This window comes from Eutrigla gurnardus, assembly GCF_963514095.1.
Source record: "Eutrigla gurnardus genome assembly, chromosome: 23".
Taxonomy (NCBI): Eukaryota; Metazoa; Chordata; class Actinopteri; order Perciformes; family Triglidae; genus Eutrigla; species Eutrigla gurnardus.
This window is the reverse complement of record NC_139934.1, coordinates 1,345,111-1,365,110: the sequence shown is the minus strand read 5'-3', so window position 1 is coordinate 1,365,110 and position 20,000 is coordinate 1,345,111. Positions and strand designations below refer to the sequence as shown.

Genomic DNA, 20,000 nt, shown 5'->3' with positions numbered 1-20,000 from the left:
AAGGCCTCATGGGAGGGAATCAGTGAGGAAACCAAGATTAGAATGGTCTATGAATATACCTGTGTGTGTGTGTGTGTGCACAGGTGAGGGTCAAGATGGTGCAGGAGGCGGAGTCTAGAGCGTCACTACTGGGGTGGGCGGGGCTTGCCTACCTGTCCCTGCAGGGAGGATTCCTGGGTTACCTCACCTGGTAATGAACACACACACACTGAAACGTTACTCAGATACTCAGGATTCCTGGAACTGTGTGTGTGTGTGTGTGTGTGTGTGTGTGTGTGTGTGTGTGCAGGTATGTGTTTGCGTGGGACGTCATGGAACCGGTCACCTACTTCATCACCTGCAGCACCAGCTTGCTCTTCTTCGGCTACTACGTCCTCACCAAGCAGGTAAACGTGTTGACGGAGCAGCTACGACGTTAGCGTAGCCTAGCACCCATCAACCAGACTCCATTCATAAAACCAGCGTTTTAACAGTAGTTATCTTGTGGTCTTGCAGACAGACCTAACAAAGCATGACTCAGCTCTTTTTACTGATCCCCATCATGATGGATTTATTTCAGCATCCTTTTCATCTGGTTATTGATATTAAATCACAGATCAATACTGTATTCTGGTTCCTCCAGGTGTAGTAAACCAGCAGATGTGTTGCTAGATCCAGTGAGTCCAGCTCTGAGTGATGTCATGATGATGTCAAATGTGTCTGTGCTTTAATTTGTGTTAATGTGTGTGTGTGTGTGTGTGTGTAGGATTTTATGTTTCCGACAGCACGAGATCGTCAGTTCCTTCACTTCTTCCACCAGAAAGCATCTCGACAGAAATTCAACGTTCAAAAATACAACGAGCTCAAAGACGAGCTGGCACAGGTGATAAGAGTGCACACACACACACACACACACTAAAATATATATCATTCTGAAACCGACACCTGAAGTAATGAAACATGTTGAAAAGGTAAATCTGTGTGTGTGTGTTCAGGTGGAGGGGGATCTCAGGAGTTTGAGGAATGCCATCCGGCTGCAGGCGGTTCAGCCTCAGAGAACCACCTGAGATTTCACCTCTTTTTTTTACATTAAATGTAACTTTTTGCACATTTTTTACGGATGTCGTTACTGATGGAAAACTGTTTCTGTTTGCCTTCTTTGTCAAATAAAAACACTTTCTTTATGTTCCTATCCTGCATCACTGCGACATCTCTTTGTCAAACGTAAATTTAAGTATTTTATATGTTATGTTATATTGGTGACAAGGGGTGCCTGCACAGAGACCAAACCCACCCTCCACCACGTTATGTACTTCACATTATTTTGTGTGTATTTGTACTTCACTTTGTTGTGCAACCCTGGACAATAACAAAAAATGTAACCTTGAACACAATTTATCAACCTTTTTATCGGATTATGTTATGAAATGTCAGCATTCTGTTAGAAACAGAAACATTTTATTGGACAACTTTTAATAAAAATCAGCAAACTAATAACATTTGTGTGTTTGAAGATGAGTCTTAATAGAAAGTGTGTTTTTGTCTTCAGGAGTTGAACTTGGTGACGGCGGACCATTTAGTGTGAAGCCGGATCCATTCAAAGTAATGAGCCACCTGTCAGACAGAAGGAGGTCATATTAATGAGTGTGTGTGGAGTAAAACACAACAAGTACAACACAATGTTTCTACCATTTAACTGCAGTACAAATATTTATGTGTACTCATCGGAGAGAAACAAAATGAAAGCAATATGTTGGCATTTGAATGTTTAACACTAAACTAAAGGCGTTTCTTTTTAATTTAGCTTTAAACTCATTTCAATGATGTCATAGTTATTGTTATACTGTGATGTTTTTATTGGTTATTGTTGTGTTTGATGGGTTACTCCTTCCATATTTTTAAACATAGAAACTTCATTCAAACATCAAAATGTTCAGCTCAGTTAGGACTTTGTGTTCTACATTTCTCATTCATGCCTTTCATTTGACTTTTAGAAATATTCAACGTTACGATGAGGATTTTCCACATTTAAATGGACACTTTCATACATTTTACAGAACAAACCTTAAACTATTCCACATCTTCTATACATTATTGGTCTTTATCACCAAATTAAAAGCATTAAATTGTCCTTGTCGCCTTTTTTCTTACACATTAAAGCCAGAAATGAATTGTAGCTTCAGCTTTTAAAGAAAAGAAAATTGGAATTATTCAACTTTTCAATGACGTTCATACAAAACGTTCACACCTCAATTTCTTCAAAAATGGCTTTTCTACTTTTATTTTGTTGTTATGAGTCATGAGTTATTCAAATGTGTGTACATTAAGAGTATATATTCCCGTGTATATGTGTATATGTTACCTGAGTGTAAACTCCGGGGAAGCCCGCCTGACCACACTTCTCTCCCCAGCTGACGATGCCCCACAAGTAGGACACGCCCAGTTCGTCCTCACAGACGAGCGGACCGCCGCTGTCACCCTGACACGAGTCCACGCTGCCGTCCAGGTCACCTGCACACGCACACACATGACCACGTGCACACACACAACCACATGCACACGCACACACATGACCACGTACACACACATGACCACGTGCACACGCGTCCATGAAACAGGCTTGTTTATTTGTGGTCATGTAGAGAGGCTAAGCCCCGCCCCTTTCTGCCGTCCCCCCACGGATACATAAGATAAATTATTGTTTTATCCCATTTGAGTTGTACCACAAATTCCACATGTTTGTCAATTTAAAAGATGTATTGTTTGTCGTCGTAGCATTTCGTTTAGCGGCAGTTAGCTTGGCTAGCTAGCTAGCTAACTTAGCTACGTTAGCCCACAATGACGTACATAATGTGTTATTCATGGCACAATTCAATCAAAAGAGTTAAAAAAAATACCGCCTGGCTGTCGACTGACATACTTTCTTTCTGAAATAAGATCCCGTGGTGGTCCACCAAAAGGGGCGGGGCTTACTCTCTCTAGCCAATCACACGCACCGACCTGCACACATCATGCCCGGCTTGAAGCGACCCTTGTAGAACCTCTGACAGTCGTCGATGAGGGACACGTTGGCCCAGAGCAGCACCTGAGCTCCTCGGCCGTCTGGAACAAGTGAAAACATAAATTCTCTTCTCAAAATGTCACATTTAAAAGCCACAAAATAAATATGTCAATAGTTGAATCATTATGATGTAATAAATCTATTGATTTGTTACATTTGACAGACGTTTGTTCCACATTCCGACATATAAAAATATTAAGTTGAAGCAGTCTTTGGTGGAGTAAGTAAGACTCGCCTGCGGTGCGCCCCCACCCGGAGATGCTGCAGGTGTGGTTGGGCTGGAAGAGGCGGGCGGACCAGGGCACGCAGACGGCGCTGACGGCCGGGTTGTCCTCCAGACAGCCCTCCTTGAAGGGAAGCTTCTCCAGCTGCACCAGGGCGATGTCGTTCTCGTAGCTGCTGGCATTGTACCTGCAACCAAAACACTCGTTTCAACCCTCAGGCTTTAAAGCCACTGGAGGGAGTGCAGTTAATGAGGGCGTGGGCTCCATGGTAACAGTGGGGGGCGGGGCTTAGCCAGCTGGGGTAAATGTTTGAGGTGTGTGTGATGTTTGATGGATACACACTTTGGGTGGATGTAAATGGCTTCAACAGGAACGATGTCCGTGGTGTTCTGAGCTCGAGTCTTCTTCCAGAGAGAAAACTTCACGTTGAAGGCCGAGGGGTTGGGCCTGACCAAGACAAAGACACGCATTCATTCATTCATTCATTCATTCATTCATTCATCACAAACATTCAACATCAACACAGCAACACATACGTGGTTTTACCTGGACAGGAAGTGAGTGAGTGAGTGAGTGGAGTACAAAAGAACAATACTTCGATGTAGAAAGTACCCTGACATTAGACCCGTACTGAGTAAGTGTACATCACTGCGTAGTGATTGTACTGCACCAGTCCTACCTGACGCAGTGAGCAGCCGTGATTACCCAGCATCCTCCGATGTAGGCACCTCCACAGTCGATCTTCCCTCTCTCCTCCAGAGCGATCTGCCACTGGATCTGAGTCTGCAGGGAACCGTTCCCAGCGTGGAACCAGCAGAAGGATATTCAGGGTTGGTTTTGGGGTGAAATAAAGGTTTTGTTGTGGTACAGTGCGGTGTTTCTGACTGACCGGGTTAGCGGGGATGCCTCCCACCACTCTCTTGGTCCGGCTCCTGGTGGGGCGCTCCTCCACCTCCACGTCGTCCACCGTGGTGGCGTTGGGAATCCCACAGTACAGCTTGTTCTCCAGGTACACCCGGTCGTCCCTGGTTTCTGCACACCGGTGTTGGAGTTAATAAAATCCAGCTCCATGACACGATCCGGATGACTTCGTCCTGGGACGCGTGGGCCTGAACACTGGACTTGAGGTCAGGTGACCCGGTGACCCCGAGGCTTATTAATTAGACACCCGACCGTTCCAGCCATGTTTGATTGTTGAACATATGTGTTAAAAAACTTCTTGGATGTCCACATACCCTTAAAATACACTTACTGCGTACTGTTTAGGCTACATACCTATTTTGGGAGATGTGTACTCTGAAAAAAACAACCAAAAAAATAATTATCATCATAACTATCATCACAACGGTTTCCCAACCCCCGAGGTGCAGGTGAGCTGTACCTGTGTTGTGAAGGAGTGAGTGGACCTCGTCTGTGGAGAACGGAGACGTGAATGTAAATGTGACCCGTCACAACGGACTGACTTGTATCGTGTCTATCTCACTGGTGTTTTCATGTTTCCAGGCTTCGTCCTCGCCGTCCAGACAGTCCATCATCCCGTCACCAATTGCCTCCCGATGCAGACACACGCCCGTCTTGCAGAGGAAACCGCCGTTCCTGCAACCTGTTCCACCACAAAACAACTTACACTCGTGATGGGACGAAGAAATCAAACCACCGGCGCCTCGTTGTTTTCTTTTACCTTTGCAGCACATCTCGTCACTGCGGTCGCCGCAGTCGTCGACGCCGTCGCAGGTCTGGTTCAGAGACACGCACTTTGTGTTCGCACATGTGAACGGACACGCTTCTCCTGAAACACACAAAACATGTTACCTGTCGCAGGTATCGGTCCACATTCAAAGGTCCCGGATCAAGTCGAGTCAAGGAACCCCAAGACCTACAGAAACCCGGTGGAGGGACCCCCAAGGCCAATAGAGACCCGGTGGAGGGACCCCCAAGGCCAATAGAGACCCGGTGGGGGGACCCCCAAGGCCTATAGAGACCCGGTGGAGGGACCCCCTATTACATATCATATACTGTTCCTTATTAAACAATAATAATATGTAGTGCAACCTATAGTACCATGTATAACAGTACTTTGTAATGATTGATGGATATAATGTTTTTTTGGGGATCAAATCATTTTGGGGACCCCCTGCAGTAACTCTGCAGACCCCCTAGGGGTCCCGGACCCCCTGTAGAAGATCTCTGCCCAAAAAAAAGTTTGTTAATGTGGATTTTTAATTGGCACACAGTAAAAACAACCCTTTTGAGTAGAACTGGTGCAAACTAACCTTTTTGTTCTGGTGATGCGTTATAACAGGTTGCCATAGCGACCCTCCTGTTACCAATCCTTCTCCTGTCGTGGATTACACACTCGGCGAGGGAATTCTCAAAACCTTGGCAGCTGATGCTCACGCAGCTCACTGGGAACTTGTTGCCGTCGTGGTCGGTTGTCAGGGAATTGTAAAGCACCGAATCAGCCGTTGCTGCACCACTGAAAGAACAAGTCAAACTCCTTTTCATGTAAATGGATATTTCGCACCACAGTTTGCGTTGCGTGATCTACATCTGGTCTCACAGCGGCGTCCCGAGCTCCTTGCAGGCCACGTTGGCAGCCGCCATGTTCCAGACCTTCCGACACACCAGTAAGTCCTTGCCACCTTCGGGGTCCACGCTGTCAGGGATGAAGACTCTGACCAGTCCCGTGTCGGGGTCTATGGAGGTCGTGAACTTCTGATGACTCTCTGTTTGCCGAGAGAGAGATTAAGGTGACATTGATTATCTGTAGGAGTATAACAGCGACGCTAAACTGTAATCTATCTGCGAGAGCGAACCTCCGCAAGCTGTGCCAAAGTGGGACATGGTGGGTCTCTTGGTCCGACATGAGACCGCCATCACCTGGAAGACAGAATACCAATATAAACTCCAGGGTTGCACTCTCCGGATCGGCAAGCTCTTGAAGGCCTGTTTTTCTAGATCTTTTCACGTGGTTCTCATTCTTGACAAGAGATATTGATTGGGACTGATGAACAACAAAATTCCAGATTTGTGTTTCTAAAACCAACTCTGATCCCAGACCCCTGTTGATTCCTGACATCACAGTTACCTGGCAGTAGGAACGGTAGTTTCTATTGTCCCGCCCACAAACGGGGGTCGTACCCTCAATGGGACACAGGTAGGGTAGCTTACAGGAGCACTGTCCATCGATGCAACGCTCCCACGGAGGACAAAACACCAGGTCACATGATGCACGAGTAAACCTGTTGAATTATTATAGATAGAGCATGTTGGCCACAAACATGGATTAATCGCACATTAAGCATTTTAAAGAGCACAGGATCCATTTTTAAAAACCTGCTAGCTGTGTAAATAATAGGCAACACAAAGCAAAAAACAGCTCGTAATGTAAAAAAAAAAGACAAATGGACCGCCAGTGAAGTTCAGAAGTAATCAAACACCATCCTGTCTGAGTTCATAACATCAACTAGAGGTGCTCAATGAATTCCACCAAGCTGAAGGTCTTAGGTCCGTCTGCAAGATAACTACTTTTAAAATGTTTGTTTTCTGAATGCAGTCTGGAAACAAAGAAGAAAATGAAACAACTAAAGGAAGAAGCCCAGCCAATAAAAATACACGTACTTCTCTTTCAGACACTCAGGTGGACCCAGGAACTCGTCTCCCTTGGGTACTGCAGAGGTTGTGGGGTCAGGGTGGGGAACTGTTGGGGGTTGACTTGCTGTTGGTGGTTGACTTGCTGTTGGTGGTTTCCAAGGGATATATTTCACCTGCTCTATGCGTGATGGATCATTATAATCTGCCGCCTCCCACTGCAGCAGCAACACAATACAGTTACAAATAAATCAAGGATATCTTAGTTCATCAAGTTTTAAGCAGATGATACACAACTTTCTCTTCACTTTAAAAGTACAAGTACTTGTTGCTTGTTGAACACAGCAGTTATATTAGTACTATTGTGATATGAGTCCTGCATTAAGCAACATCAAACAAAAGACATGGTAGGAAAGGAGGTGATGGAATGTTTTTTAATAATGACTTAAAATAAATAAAAGCATTAGCTAACTCACCGTTTCAGATGGAATGACGAGAAGAAACACCAAGAAAAGAGAAACTGCCGCTGATTTCATCCTGACGAATGCAAGTAGTCTGGTTTCCTCCACAGTCCAGTTTCTTAGGAAATGCATATTCATATGTTTAATAACATATGTTGTTACTGATGGACAAAAGAAATAGATAGAAAATGATAACGAGAGAGAGAGAGAGAGAGAGAGGTAGTTATTCTCTCTGTAAGGGAAAAAAGTGACTGAAAGTCTGATATCTCTTCTGTCCACTGATGATGTCATCAATCAATCATTAGCTTGGCTTGGAGATGTTGACACCAACAGATCGATTCAGCTGACCATGCACTGGACTGTCACAGAACAGAAGGTTTGGGTCGGGGATTCCAGTAATCCAAACGCAAATATGGTGACTGAAGGTCATAGTCTGCGTTTCGTCTACCGGACAGTATAACGCTGATCGGACTTAAATTTCCCTGTTAAGTGTTTAACGAAACAAACGTTCCCATAAGTGTGATTTTGAGTGACATTTTTGACAAATAAATGTAAATTATAAAAGGAATCATGGTGGACTTAGAGTTAGCTGCTTCCGTTTTAAGGTGTTGCACCTGCTGGCCAACTACCACACGGTCGGTTTATGGAGACATTTAATGGTGAAAATACATCAACGCTGTGAAGAACACCTGTCATACCCGACTATGACTGCTGGGAAGTGGCCATTGCATGCTGGGAAAGATCCCTGAAAGGATTAATCATTTTCAACATTGCATAAATAAAACAAGTGTTTCAAAATCCCTGTGTACTTAGTCAGAGTTCTGTGTTTTCTTCATGTATTTGTACACACAACCACAAACATGACCCGGCCTTCCCGTTACACTCATGATCAGTAACGTTCATCAATACGTGAAGACAAGACTTACTGACGACATTGTTAGTTTACTTGTTTATTCAGACGTGAAAATGCTCATAAACCCACACGGATAACAGAAGTAACAACAGCATTTTATTAATTTCAGAATTAAATACAAATATGTTTTTAACGTTACATCTACAGACAGAGATTATGATTGTTTTCTTATGTTGGACAGCAACAATGTCTAACTTATTAACACATTTAAAAGGTTAGAATTGTCTGTCAGTACGATATGAAAATAGAAATGTCATCCTCATGTTGTTCGAGTATTATTAGGAGTTGAACTTGGTCACCGCTGGCCACCCTGTATGTTGTCTGATCCACTCAAAGTAATGAGCCACCTGAAAGAGACAGTCATTCAGTCCTGCTAGCACCCCCTTGAGGCTACAATGTTCACTACACCCAATAATACTAACGTTCTTATGTCTTTAAACGTGGCTCTGTGAGGTTTTACCATAGAAATGAGAAGAAAAAATACTTCCAATTGAAAAATAGTTTGAAAGTTTTGCTGAACGACAAAAAGGCTGAACATTTGTATCCATGAACACAAATCATCAGATTTTCGTGACTATGTTATATCATCATGTTGAATGTTTCCACCGGTATTTCCGATGTTTTTACCTGTGTATAAACTGCTGGAGATCCCGGCTGGCCACACCCCCGCAACCAGCTGATGATGCCCCACAGGTAAGAAACGCCGAGCTCGTCCTCACACACCAGAGGACCTCCGTTGTCGCCCTGACAAGGACCCACACCGCCCCTCACATCACCTGCACACAAACATCACCCTGAATGACCTCCGTTCATACAGCAACCAGCGAGGCAGTGAGACAGGAGCACACCAACCTGCACAGATCATGCCGGGTTTCAGGCTGTCATTGTGGAATCTCTGACAGTCTTCAATGAGGGATACGTTGGCCCACTGTAAGAACGAGGACAGTCGACCACCTGCAGAAGGTGGTCAAGAGCAAGAGCTATACAAAGGGCTTTAAAACAAGCCAATCAAAACGAGTATCAGCTTGCTGTTGTACCTGCATCTTGCCCCCACCCAGAGATGGTGCAGGTGTGGTTGGGATGGAAGAGCCTGGTGGTCCAGGGAACACAGACCGGAGTGATCGCAGGGTTCGGGCCGAAACACTCCTCTTGGAACGGAAGTTTCTCAAGCTGCAGCAGGGCGATGTCGTTCTCACGGGTGTCGGAGTTGTACCTTCATTTGAGTCGTTCGGAGTGATTAGAAACAGATGCTGTTCTGTCCGACAGTATCAGACGGGGATCTTCCTTTTGTCTCGCCATGCTGTCAGACTTTTGAGCAGTGTTTTTTTATCCATCTCATTAAATGGGACATTGCGTCAAATTCCCCTCTACGCTGACGACGTTATATTTTACTTACGTGATGTCCCATCTGCATCATGTACTTTGGAGTTCTTCTCTCCCGCTTTTTGCCTCTACATCCGCCAGTAGATCTACACCTCCTCACATTATTGATGCAAGTAAAATGAAAATGAACAAATATTCCTTTTTTCCATTGCTTTTTCCTCTCAAAACATTCACCACTTCTTTGCCTTCCTAAGAAAAAAGCTTCTCCAACTTATACCTTAAACCTTTCTGCTCTTTCTGATGTATGGTGCACCAAGCAGAACTCTATTAATCTAACAAACATGAAAACATGCATACTTCGGGTGGATGTGGACATCTTGAACAGGGATGATATCCTCTGTGCTCTGAGCCCTGGTCTTCTTCCAGACAGACAACCTCACTCTCAGTAAAGAAGGGCTCGGCCTGGAACAGAAATCAACAACACATCAAGATAATGCTCAACATTTGAGTTCCCTACGTGGAAAATGAGACGTATAAGTACTTTTGGCTGGGGAGTTGTCCAGAAACTCCATCTTTGGAGATAAAGAGAGGGGGATGAATCCTGAAAGAGAGAGAGAGCTATTGTCACCATGTTTCAAAGGTCAACTTCCACAATGTGTTCACTCAACCTCATCGTCTTTTTAAACATATCAATAGTATAAAACAGAGAAAAAAATCCAATTCAAAGAATCAACTTATTGACTGACAACGTTCCTCCCGTCATGGCAGTACTCGGACCGCTGCATGCCTCCTACCCGATGCAGTGAGCAGAGGTGATTACCCAGCAGCCACCGATCAACGCTCCTCCACAGTGAATGCGCCTCTTCATTTCTATGGCAGCCTGCCACTGAATCTGAGTCTGCACACAGACGAGACACGGCATGAGATGAAGGAAGGCAGCGGGATCGGACTTGACCGGCCGGAATGCATGCCACTGACCGGCTGTGTCACTTGTCCTCCCACCACTCTCTTGAAGCGGCCTCCTCTTCCCCAGCCCTCGTCTTCATCACCGTCACCCTTCACTTGGGTGGTTTGAGGAATCCCACAGTTCAACCTGGACTCTAGCTGCACTCTGGCGGCCCTCGTTTCTACGCGGAAACAACATTTCATTCAACAAATTTACATTAATAAATAGTACTGAAACGAAAATCTCAATATTATTACAATACTATTATATTTAAAGCATTTCTATAAACCAGTAAGTAAAATCACAACTTCTTAAAAAAGATTCACTTGAAAAGTTGAACCCCAAAAATAGCCCCAAAAAGAATTACTATTCAGCTTTTCTAGCAATTTTTCACTAATATTTTGAAGAAAATACTGATTATAAACGCTAATTATGGGTTGTAACCACAATTATTTCTACTCATACGACCACACGAAACATACTAATGTTGAAGCTACATACCATTTTGAGGAGAGACGTATTCTGAAAAAAACAACAGAAAAAACATAATTTTGGCTGTTCCAAAAACAACATCAGTCAGACGTTCCAGTGATCAGTTACTATGGTTACCCGTGTTCGCAGGAAGAGGAAGTGACGTCTGTGGCTCTGAGAAGAATCGGTAAAAACAAACATATTTTAATAAAATAGCTGACACTGATGAGAAGTGCTGCTGTGTTCGTGTTATTAGGTACTTGTGTGTTTCTTGGACTCGTCGTCGCCGTCCAGACAGTCGATCTGTCCGTCGGCGACCGCCTCCGGATGCAAACATACGCCGGTGCTGCAGCGGAACGCTCCGTTCCTGCATCCTGATGGGAACACATTCACGTCACATTAGAAGGGCTGCGGTCGCTCCGTGTGCAGACGTGGGGACGTAACCGACTCTACGGAAGTCTTACTCTTGCAGCACATCTCGTCGCTGCGGTCGCCACAGTCGTCTACCCCGTCGCACGTCTGACCGAGCGACACGCACTTCCTGTTCACGCACCTGAACTCGCAGTCCTCGCCTGCAACGACACACGTCGCCATGGAGGGTCAAGGTCAAACCCAACGGGGCGCGACGAGATTTGACCTTTGCTCACCTGTCGTTGGCTGGGCACAGGTCGCCATAGCGACGCCCCGGCCGCCAATATCAGTCTTGTCATAGATGACACATTCCGCCAGGGAGCTCTCGTAACCCTGGCAACGCACACTCACACATTTGCCTGGCAACTGCTGGTCGCCATGGTAGCTCTTCAGGGAAATGTATGACACGGTACCAGAATATGCAGCACCACTGTATCCACACACACACACACACACACACACACACACACACACAGACACACACTATTAGCATCTGGGATTGTCTGCGGATCCGACATGGGGGTGAAAGCTTGGAAGTGGGAGCTGGAAAAGTGGGAGGTGGAAAGAAAGTGCCGGGAAATGGGAAGTAGTTGCTAGGAAGTGGGAGGTCGGAGCATGGAAGTGGTTGCTAGGAAGTGGGAGGTCGGAGCATGGAAGTGGTTGCTAGGAAGTGGGAGGTGGTTGGAAGTGGGAGGTGGTTGCTAGGAAGTGGGAGGTGGTTGCTAGGAAGTGGGAGGTGGTTGCTAGGAAGTGGAAGGTGGTTGCTAGGATGTGGGAGGTCGGAGCATGGAAGTGGTTGCTAGGAAGTGGGAGGTGGTTGCTAGGAAGTGGGAGGTGGTTTGCTAGGAAGTGGAAGGTGGTTGCTAGGATGTGGGAGGTGGTTGCTAGGAAGTGGGAGGTACCACTTGGCAGCCTACCACATGATATGATATGACAGTTTTACCTACCGAGTCTGACGTATCTTTAACCCGTCAACCAACCAAACTCCTACGTTCTACATCTCGCTGTGGAAACTGTGTACACGCATCGTGAATATTAAATATATCTCCTCTCACAGCGGGTGTCCGTGCTGCTTGCAGGCCACGTTGGCGGCCGGCATGTCCCACAGCTCCCGACACACCAGGAGCTCCTCGCCGACTCCAGTGCTGCCGTTGTTGGGAACAAACAGCCGGACCACTCCTGTGCCTTCCTCTACTGACCCTCGGAACTTCGGCTGATCGGCTGACGTGAAACAAAGATGGAGGTCAATGTACAGTGGTACCTGAACATCTTGGTGTGATCGCACCTTCACGAGGGAGACAATTCTGAAAGATCTTTGAGGACCAACCTGTGCAGGGTTCCCCAAAGTGGGACATGAAGGGTGTCTTGGTCTGACAGCTGACCGCCATCGCCTGGAAAATAAATCATCTGGGTTTAGGTTCAAGACTCGAGGGAAACCAAATGGCCAATCATGTCGTAACCTGGCAAAAGGACCGGAGCTGCCTGTTGCCATGGGCACAGGCCGGAGTCACGCCCTCCGTGGGACACTTGTAGGCGGGTTTACAAGAGCACCGCCCGTCTAGGCAATACTCCCACGGACGACAGAACACCAGGTCACATGAGTCACGAGTGAAGCTACGAAACAAAGATTAAATTAACAAAAACAAAGCACAAACACAACCGGCCAATCAGAGAGCAGAGGACTTACTTCCTTTCTAGACACTCGATTGGTCCCAGAAACTCGTCCGTCTTCAGGGCGGAGCTTTGTGTCGAGAGCTGTAAGGAGTTGGTTGAATAATAAATATGCTAGGTTTGGTTTTCCTTTATTTTTCTTCTTAGCATTTTACTTTACTTTTCTGTTTATGGTAAAAAAAACCTATATTTTTATCCACCAGACCGATGGATGAAGTATAAATCTAATAATGATTCAAGGTGCTTCACATACAGTTAAAACAACTATAAGACAACATTCAAACTAAAAATGTATCTTAATTATGGATTTTATGTATTCATTTTTATACTTAAATTTTTTTGAACAACCTTTCTGTCCCTCTGTGTGAGTTTGTGATAGTGAGGAAGTAAACCTTGAGATAATTTTGTCATATTATTTGAAGGAATAAAAACATAGCTTTGGCCCATTCAAGCCTCCATACACGCTTCGTTAGTTGGTTTGAAGCACTATATGATACTACGGTTGGATTCTTATGGGGATCATATCACAATACTGTACAGAACTGATGAAACACACTAAAGTTGTCCCAAATATATAGAAAAATAAAAGTTCCTTGATTTAATGACTCACCATGCCGATGAGAGCAAACAGCACCAGAGTAGAAACTCCGGCCGACGTCATCCTGACAAACACAAACGCTGGTTTCTTCTGAAAAAATGTTTAGTCTCCTCCGAGAGATGAGATTCTGAAACCAAAAAAGTTATATCCTGGAGCAACAGATTCTTATTCTGGCTATGAAGGATCCGATTTCTCTGGTGGCGTGCGGTGATTTCACCAGTTAATCATTAGCTTGCCAATGTTGAAACACAAACACCGACATATTAAACCCCAAATGCATTTCTTTAAATTTAGAAGGCACAAACTTATCATGCAAACCTGAGCTTCGCAATGTCTGTTTCAGGTCATGTAAGTTGATTTATTTAATGAGTCATTTATTTATTTTGGCAGGTTTCATCTTCTTTATTAATTTCAGGAAAAATGGTGTTTAAAGAGGTAAAACATGCCAAAACCACTGGGAAATAAAGCACCTTTAGACCCGTGTACTGTTTGAATAAGAAGATAATGTAGTGGTATTTTCTTAGCTGTGACAAATCAGTCACAAATCAATACACAAATTGTGACATTTAATCACAATGTTGACCAACAACAGATTTCCCCCAAAATGATCCATTTAGAACGTGATTTGCATAATTAAAACATCAAATTTAAGAAAATACAAATAAAAAGTGTCCTAATAGAAACCGGTGAAGGATCATGGCTATATTTAAACAATATTTATACCCTATATTTATGTGTCTAAAGAGTGACACATAAATGTTGGAAGAATGGTAATAGAAGAAAAAGGCCGTATCACTTGAAACTTCCGTTTTTATTTATTGCACCATGTGGATCATCATCTATAACCATAAATATTTGGTCATATTGCTTCCTGCCATAAAGCACACACACAGTAATGTACTACTAATTAGAAATAAAAAGATTAAATATAATTATTACATGCGATGCAAATCCTAGAAAACTCTCCTTCCATGTTAACACAGAGACACATGAACAGCTGAGCTGAAGCCTTCTATGAAGAAAGTTTGACGATGAAATGTGGCCGGCCAAGATGTTAAAGACACCAAAGACATCCGTTATTTTAATTCTTTATAGTGACGTGAAGAAAACCTGTGGACATGTGGATCTGTGACATCTGGTAGAAAGGCAAATCCCAGAAGGTCCTTGAACAACACTTGAGAACGTCTATCAGACTATCTAGAAAAAAGGAATATTCTATCCACTGCAGAATAAAAAGATTCTTCAATACGTTTCTTAAATTATTATTATTATTATTAAAGAGAATTAGAAGAATCTCTCATATTCACAAGATGTTTACATTATTTATTGTGTTGTACAAACTAGCAAGGAAACAGGTAAAAAAAAAACGTCTATATCGCGCAATGAGTCTTCAAGGATTCTGGAAATACCTTAAAAATATTTGAATTAATATAAATTCATTCCGACCCAACCAGAGAGTTTTACAGAGAACCAATTTATTTCTAGGGTTTCATCAAGAACTATAAAGGTTCAGGGTGTTCCCTTTTAACACCACCTTCAAAAATCCACGAGAACCCTTTCCTTAAAAAAGGGTTCTTTGGTTCAAAAGGCTTCTTTATGGAACTCTTTCAAGGTTCAGGGTGGAACCTCCGCCGCTAGGAACCCTTATATGTTGAGTGATGATGCAAACATTTCCGAATATTCTATGCTAGTAGGCACAATATATTAGCTATTATGATAACAGGCAACATGCTAATGCTGTAGCATAAGCTAAGGGTGCGATGCTAAAACACCACACCTCGACAAATCAACCACAGCAAAAAGGGGACAACATGAACAATTACCTCTAATATTCACTTTGTTCTTCCAGAAGCTAGCAACATTAGCCACTAGCCGTTTTGTGCCTCTAGCAACGGATCGACCATCATCCCACACTGAGACTTGACTTATTGCCACAACTCTTTCTCTGGTCTTTTGAGTACAACCGTTATGCGTTTACTGCACCTGGCGACTTGAGTTGTTCGGAAGTTGAGTTTCAGATCGCACAAATGCATGACAAATCAAACAGGCGTACAAATACACGAAAAAAAAGACACGTACGGCAAGACAGACATATAATTTGGTCTTTAGGTTAATACATTCATTACAGGGAGAAGGCTAGTTGTTCCTCGTTTATTCCAGCTGGACACAACTCCGAGTCCAATTACAGGAAAGATGCAGTTCATCGGTTGTTTGGGGGCTGAATGACAATTAATGTGATGTTATTTTTCCTTTTCCAAAGCATTTCTGTCCATTCATGCCCCAAATCTTGTTCTTGTTCTCATATCACAAATGAGTTGTTTGTTTTTACGAAACAAATCCAAGCTAACAACGCGTTTCAAACTGCCACGTTTCCCTGGAAACGGAACTTGAGAGTTCAGTTCAGTTGGTTTAAAACCAGTATACCTTTTGAGTTTCACATATAGTAATATAATAGTTTTAATATATAATATACATAATAGTGTGGTATCAAACTACTTGAAGCCAAATGAGAACAGAAAAAAAAGTTTAAGGTGGGGATCATAGATTGTGCTTTTGTTTTAGACATATAATTACAGAAATAGGCTCTTCACGTATGTCGATCTATCTCATTTTACGGTATATAACAGAATACAATGTAATATAATAAACGTAAAGACAGTCCATCCTCGTTTTGTCTGTTTAGAGCTTAATGTCGTGACGTTAGCAGACGAATCTCAATCCTTCAGTAAACGTGGAGTCGTGTAGCTTTAGAGAAATTAACATATTGTAGCCAATAAATGCTTCTAAGCTATGTTAATATCCTGGAAAGAGAGAATTGCTGCCTCTGCGAAAACAAAAGGAACTATAGATAAAAGACGGACACACACTGACTGATGAATGAAGTCCACCAACGTTGTTTCATATTGCTGCTAAATGTGTGCGTTTTACAGCCGTCTGTGTGCGTATTGCCAGGTAAATGTGCGAGCTCGGAAACGAGTGTATTGTGTGTGTGTGTGTGTGTGTGTGTGTGTGTATAAGCCACGGTCGGTGAGAAGGCTGTGATCGCGGTGCATGATGCTTTATTAAGAAATCAGAAAAAAAGGCAAAGCAAATATAAAGTGTTCCAACGATCCGATGCTAACCGAACAAACGCGTTCCAACCTGAAATCTGTCGGTATCTACGACTCTGCACTAACGAGGTTCATACAGAAGTGTAAGCGGTCTAAGGCCATGATTGTTTGGCAGCAGATGTCAGTGAAGATTTGATTTTTAGGGCTCGTTTCAGACGGACTTTCAAAAAAGGCAAAAAGAAACATTTGACCTCTCGTCTTATTGGTTCAAACCTTTTCGTACTTACGTGAACGAGCCCCGAAAGTGAAACGTCTTCTCGTGTGCTAAAGGAGCCTATTAGCATGCTGTTTATATTAGACATCATGGCGCCGCATCGACCAATAAAATCTCAGCTGGCAGACGCCGACGGGAAGCCCCAGGCCTGTTTGAGAAGAATCTTAAATAATCTGTCCACACGGTTAAAAAATAAATAAATAAGAAACATAAACTGGAATATGAGGTTGCAAGCGATGCAGAATAAGAGGGTCCTGGTCGTGATGGAAACCCCCGACACACTTCTTCATTCATCCACTCTGTTTAAAAATCCCCAGGTTGCCGGTCCGAGTATTACGGGCTGCCGACAGGGGATCCTTTCAGGCTGTTGAGGGCCGCGTGGATCCTGAAGTGCAGCCGGGACTCCATGGAGTAGTCCTTGTAGTTGGTCCTGATGAGGAACACAAGTTTCAGCCAGGTTTATACATATATGAAAGCATACGGGTATATAAGCTTTATTTAAACACTTATATAAAGTACACACGAAAGCATTAAGAGGTGTATAAGCTTTATCAAAATACACAAAGAGGTATAAAGGTTTTTATAGTTTTTAAAAGATTTTATATCAAATAACATGAAAATGTGTATAAACGTATTAAATGAAAAACGATTATGAAAGTGTTTAGAGGTGAATAAAAGTACATAGAGGTATATAAAGTATTTAAGAAAGTAAGTAGACGTGATCTATAGAGGTTAATATAGTATATAAAGACATCTACTAAACTAAAGAGAGGTATTCCAAGCTATATTCCAAGCCATATTAGCTATACTATGAGGTACTATTACAATACATTGATATATTCAGAACATACTTAGCGTTCTCGATGTACGCGGTGGCCTTGGCGAAGTCTCCCTGTTGTTTGTACAGCAGACCCAACTCGTAGAGGGTGAAGGGAATCAAGTAGTGATCGTATCGGATACGACTCTCGCTGGAAGAACGCACAAACACGACGATTAACCTCACGTTCATCACGCTTTCACCAGTGAGACCGAAGCTGTCTGTCTGCGTGTTACCTGGACAACACCTGCGTGAAGCAGAGCTCGGCCTGCAGTAACCTGCCCAGGTGTTTCAGACAGAGTCCCTTCAACATCTGGACCAGGCAGCTGTCATCGGGATGAAACTCCGACGGGCCTGAACACAGAGACACAGATATTACGTTATTGTCTTTATTTGTAGTGAGAAAGCTCAGACAAATGGACCTCTTTCATACTCGTAATACAGCAAAAAAGAACCTGCTGCATGATGCGATTCTGGTCGTTTCTGTACAGTATAAACTGAAGAGAAGTGGGCTAAGGACAGAACCCTGTGGAATCCCTGCTTCACTCTCTAAGGATAATAATCATAGTAATACAATTTGTTGCGTTGAACTTACTGGTATCGCTGCGAAGCTGCTCCTCCGCCGTCTCTATGGTAACCAGCAGGGCCTCGGTACTGTCGGCTCGTTTCCCAACGATGGTGAAACCGTTCCAAACGTACATCATCTCCTACGGAGGGAAAACATGTCACCAAATATATTCATTTAAAGTACATACTCATTCAAAGTACATTAAACTATAGCCAATATCGACTAAAATACACAGAATAAACGTGTGTTGTGTGTTTTATACCAGGGCGGGGATGACCAGGGGGATGGGCTTCGCAGCTTTGTAGCGCCTCGACTTCCTCACGGCGAACTTCTCCGTCGGGATGGATTTCCCTGCCAGGCGCTGTTTCAGCCCCTCCACCTGCCTGCACACGCAAATACTACAATAAATACACTGTTTGAGTGCTTCTTTACTTGTGAGGACACTCAATAGCAGAATACATCACCCTGCCCCTTAAAGGAACCCCAAAATGACTTTACTTTAATCAATGATATACAGATGATGCTGTGGTGATACTATTCATGTTCTAACGAAGCAGGCTGACCTGAAGAGCTCCATGATGTCCTCCCCCGTCTTCTCCACCTCCTCCTCTGACATCATACTGAGGATGGCTGCCTTCTGGTACACATAGATGGCCTGGAGAGAGTAAAAGACCAACGATGGGTTCAGCTTGTGCTTTAGCGGGACTCTGGTGCTCAAACACAGAGTGGATGTTGCATATTATGATGTCGGACTTATTATCTCACCAGAAAATTGTTTTACTTTGTTTTGTTTGTGGTGTTTTCCATTGTTTCTCCCCAGTGTTTTGAATAAAAGCCAACAAATGACCCTTGAACCCTTGCTATGTGTACCTTGGACCAGCGGCTCTCCCTGCACAGCAGGTCGGCGTACTGGTACGCTTGCTGCCACTCCTGCTGGTAGGAGTGAGTCCACATCAGCTCCCAGTAACACAGGTGGTGGATCTGCTTCCACTCCTGCTGGCTGCTGATGCAGTCCTCGTACTTCGCCCGCGCCTGCAACACAATGTACGTTTTCACACACCGCCCCTGAAGGCAGCACCGGAGGAACAACAAATAACTGTTATCTTTACCACATAAGTTAGGATGTATAAGGCATGTTAAGAAGATGATGACAGTTTGGAAAGGTGAATATATTTTGGGGAAAGGGTTCTGACTTATTTAAGTTTAGGTTCGGGGATATATCATGGCAATGAGGCTCTTAAAAGAGAGTAAAAATGTGTTTCAGACCGTCTCAAAGTTTCCCCTCAGCGTGGCAATGCGAGCAGAATAGAAGAGAATGATGGAGCCCTGAAACACACAAACAACAGAGCACGTTGTGTTGCTTTTCTACAGATCAGACTGAAACAGAGGCTTATGGCTTCATATTTTCTGCAGAATTGCGCGTGGTTGGCTTACTTTGGGGTATTTCTGTTGGTACGGCTCCAGCAGGGCTTCAGCCTCCACCAGGTTCCCCTCTCCGGTTCCTAATCAGACACCACATTATCATCTCATCCACAAGACTCATGAAAACTACCCGGGTTTGGCACCTGAAACGCGTGTTTTCCTACCGAGTATCAGTGACACGTATGTGTTGTAGAAGAGCAGCGTCAGAGCGCTGAGGATC

At 43.9% G+C, this 20,000-nt stretch overlaps 4 protein-coding genes across 4 annotated transcripts in view; 1 reads left to right on the top strand and 3 right to left on the bottom strand.

Moving 5' to 3' along the window:
- The window catches only part of LOC311009412 (calcium uniporter regulatory subunit MCUb, mitochondrial-like), a 3,372-nt gene extending 2,201 nt beyond the window's left edge, over positions 1-1,171 (top strand). The window contains exons 6-9 of the mRNA XM_084003558.1: positions 84-190; positions 290-386; positions 746-862; positions 975-1,171. Coding sequence (XP_083859684.1) covers positions 84-190; positions 290-386; positions 746-862; positions 975-1,046 — 393 coding nt within the window. The 3' untranslated portion in view covers positions 1,047-1,171. The remainder of the gene's footprint in view (positions 1-83; positions 191-289; positions 387-745; positions 863-974) is intronic.
- Positions 1,172-1,456: 285 nt separating this feature from the next.
- cfi (complement factor I) lies at positions 1,457-7,546 on the bottom strand. The gene is made up of 17 exons (XM_084003556.1): positions 7,332-7,546; positions 6,886-7,073; positions 6,353-6,506; positions 6,081-6,144; positions 5,825-5,990; positions 5,538-5,740; positions 4,946-5,053; positions 4,748-4,867; positions 4,646-4,675; positions 4,540-4,560; positions 4,154-4,296; positions 3,944-4,047; positions 3,607-3,711; positions 3,276-3,451; positions 2,980-3,081; positions 2,342-2,490; positions 1,457-1,593 (listed from the first exon to the last, which is right to left on the bottom strand). The coding sequence occupies exons 1-17, from the start codon at positions 7,452-7,454 to the stop codon at positions 1,525-1,527; spliced, it is 2,025 nt and encodes a 674-aa protein (XP_083859682.1). The 5' UTR covers positions 7,455-7,546; the 3' UTR covers positions 1,457-1,524.
- A 721-nt stretch (positions 7,547-8,267) lies between these two features.
- Positions 8,268-13,946, bottom strand: LOC311008984 (complement factor I-like). Its single transcript, XM_084002952.1, has 18 exons — positions 13,662-13,946; positions 13,068-13,135; positions 12,841-12,994; positions 12,708-12,771; positions 12,436-12,601; positions 11,617-11,810; positions 11,434-11,541; positions 11,230-11,343; positions 11,108-11,143; positions 11,000-11,020; positions 10,531-10,679; positions 10,347-10,450; positions 10,094-10,153; positions 9,910-10,014; positions 9,267-9,442; positions 9,082-9,183; positions 8,857-9,005; positions 8,268-8,576 (listed from the first exon to the last, which is right to left on the bottom strand). The coding sequence occupies exons 1-18, from the start codon at positions 13,710-13,712 to the stop codon at positions 8,508-8,510; spliced, it is 1,890 nt and encodes a 629-aa protein (XP_083859078.1). The 5' UTR covers positions 13,713-13,946; the 3' UTR covers positions 8,268-8,507.
- A 495-nt stretch (positions 13,947-14,441) lies between these two features.
- Positions 14,442-20,000, bottom strand: part of ttc39b (tetratricopeptide repeat domain 39B) — a 15,212-nt gene continuing 9,653 nt past the window's right edge. The window contains exons 10-19 of the mRNA XM_084002953.1: positions 19,945-20,000; positions 19,793-19,860; positions 19,625-19,684; positions 19,229-19,390; positions 18,922-19,013; positions 18,621-18,741; positions 18,386-18,497; positions 18,027-18,144; positions 17,825-17,941; positions 14,442-17,403 (exon numbers count right to left, since the gene is read on the bottom strand). The exon at positions 19,945-20,000 is cut by the window's right edge and continues 53 nt beyond it. Of these exons, the coding sequence (XP_083859079.1) occupies positions 17,307-17,403; positions 17,825-17,941; positions 18,027-18,144; positions 18,386-18,497; positions 18,621-18,741; positions 18,922-19,013; positions 19,229-19,390; positions 19,625-19,684; positions 19,793-19,860; positions 19,945-20,000 (1,003 nt within the window). The 3' untranslated portion in view covers positions 14,442-17,306. The remainder of the gene's footprint in view (positions 17,404-17,824; positions 17,942-18,026; positions 18,145-18,385; positions 18,498-18,620; positions 18,742-18,921; positions 19,014-19,228; positions 19,391-19,624; positions 19,685-19,792; positions 19,861-19,944) is intronic.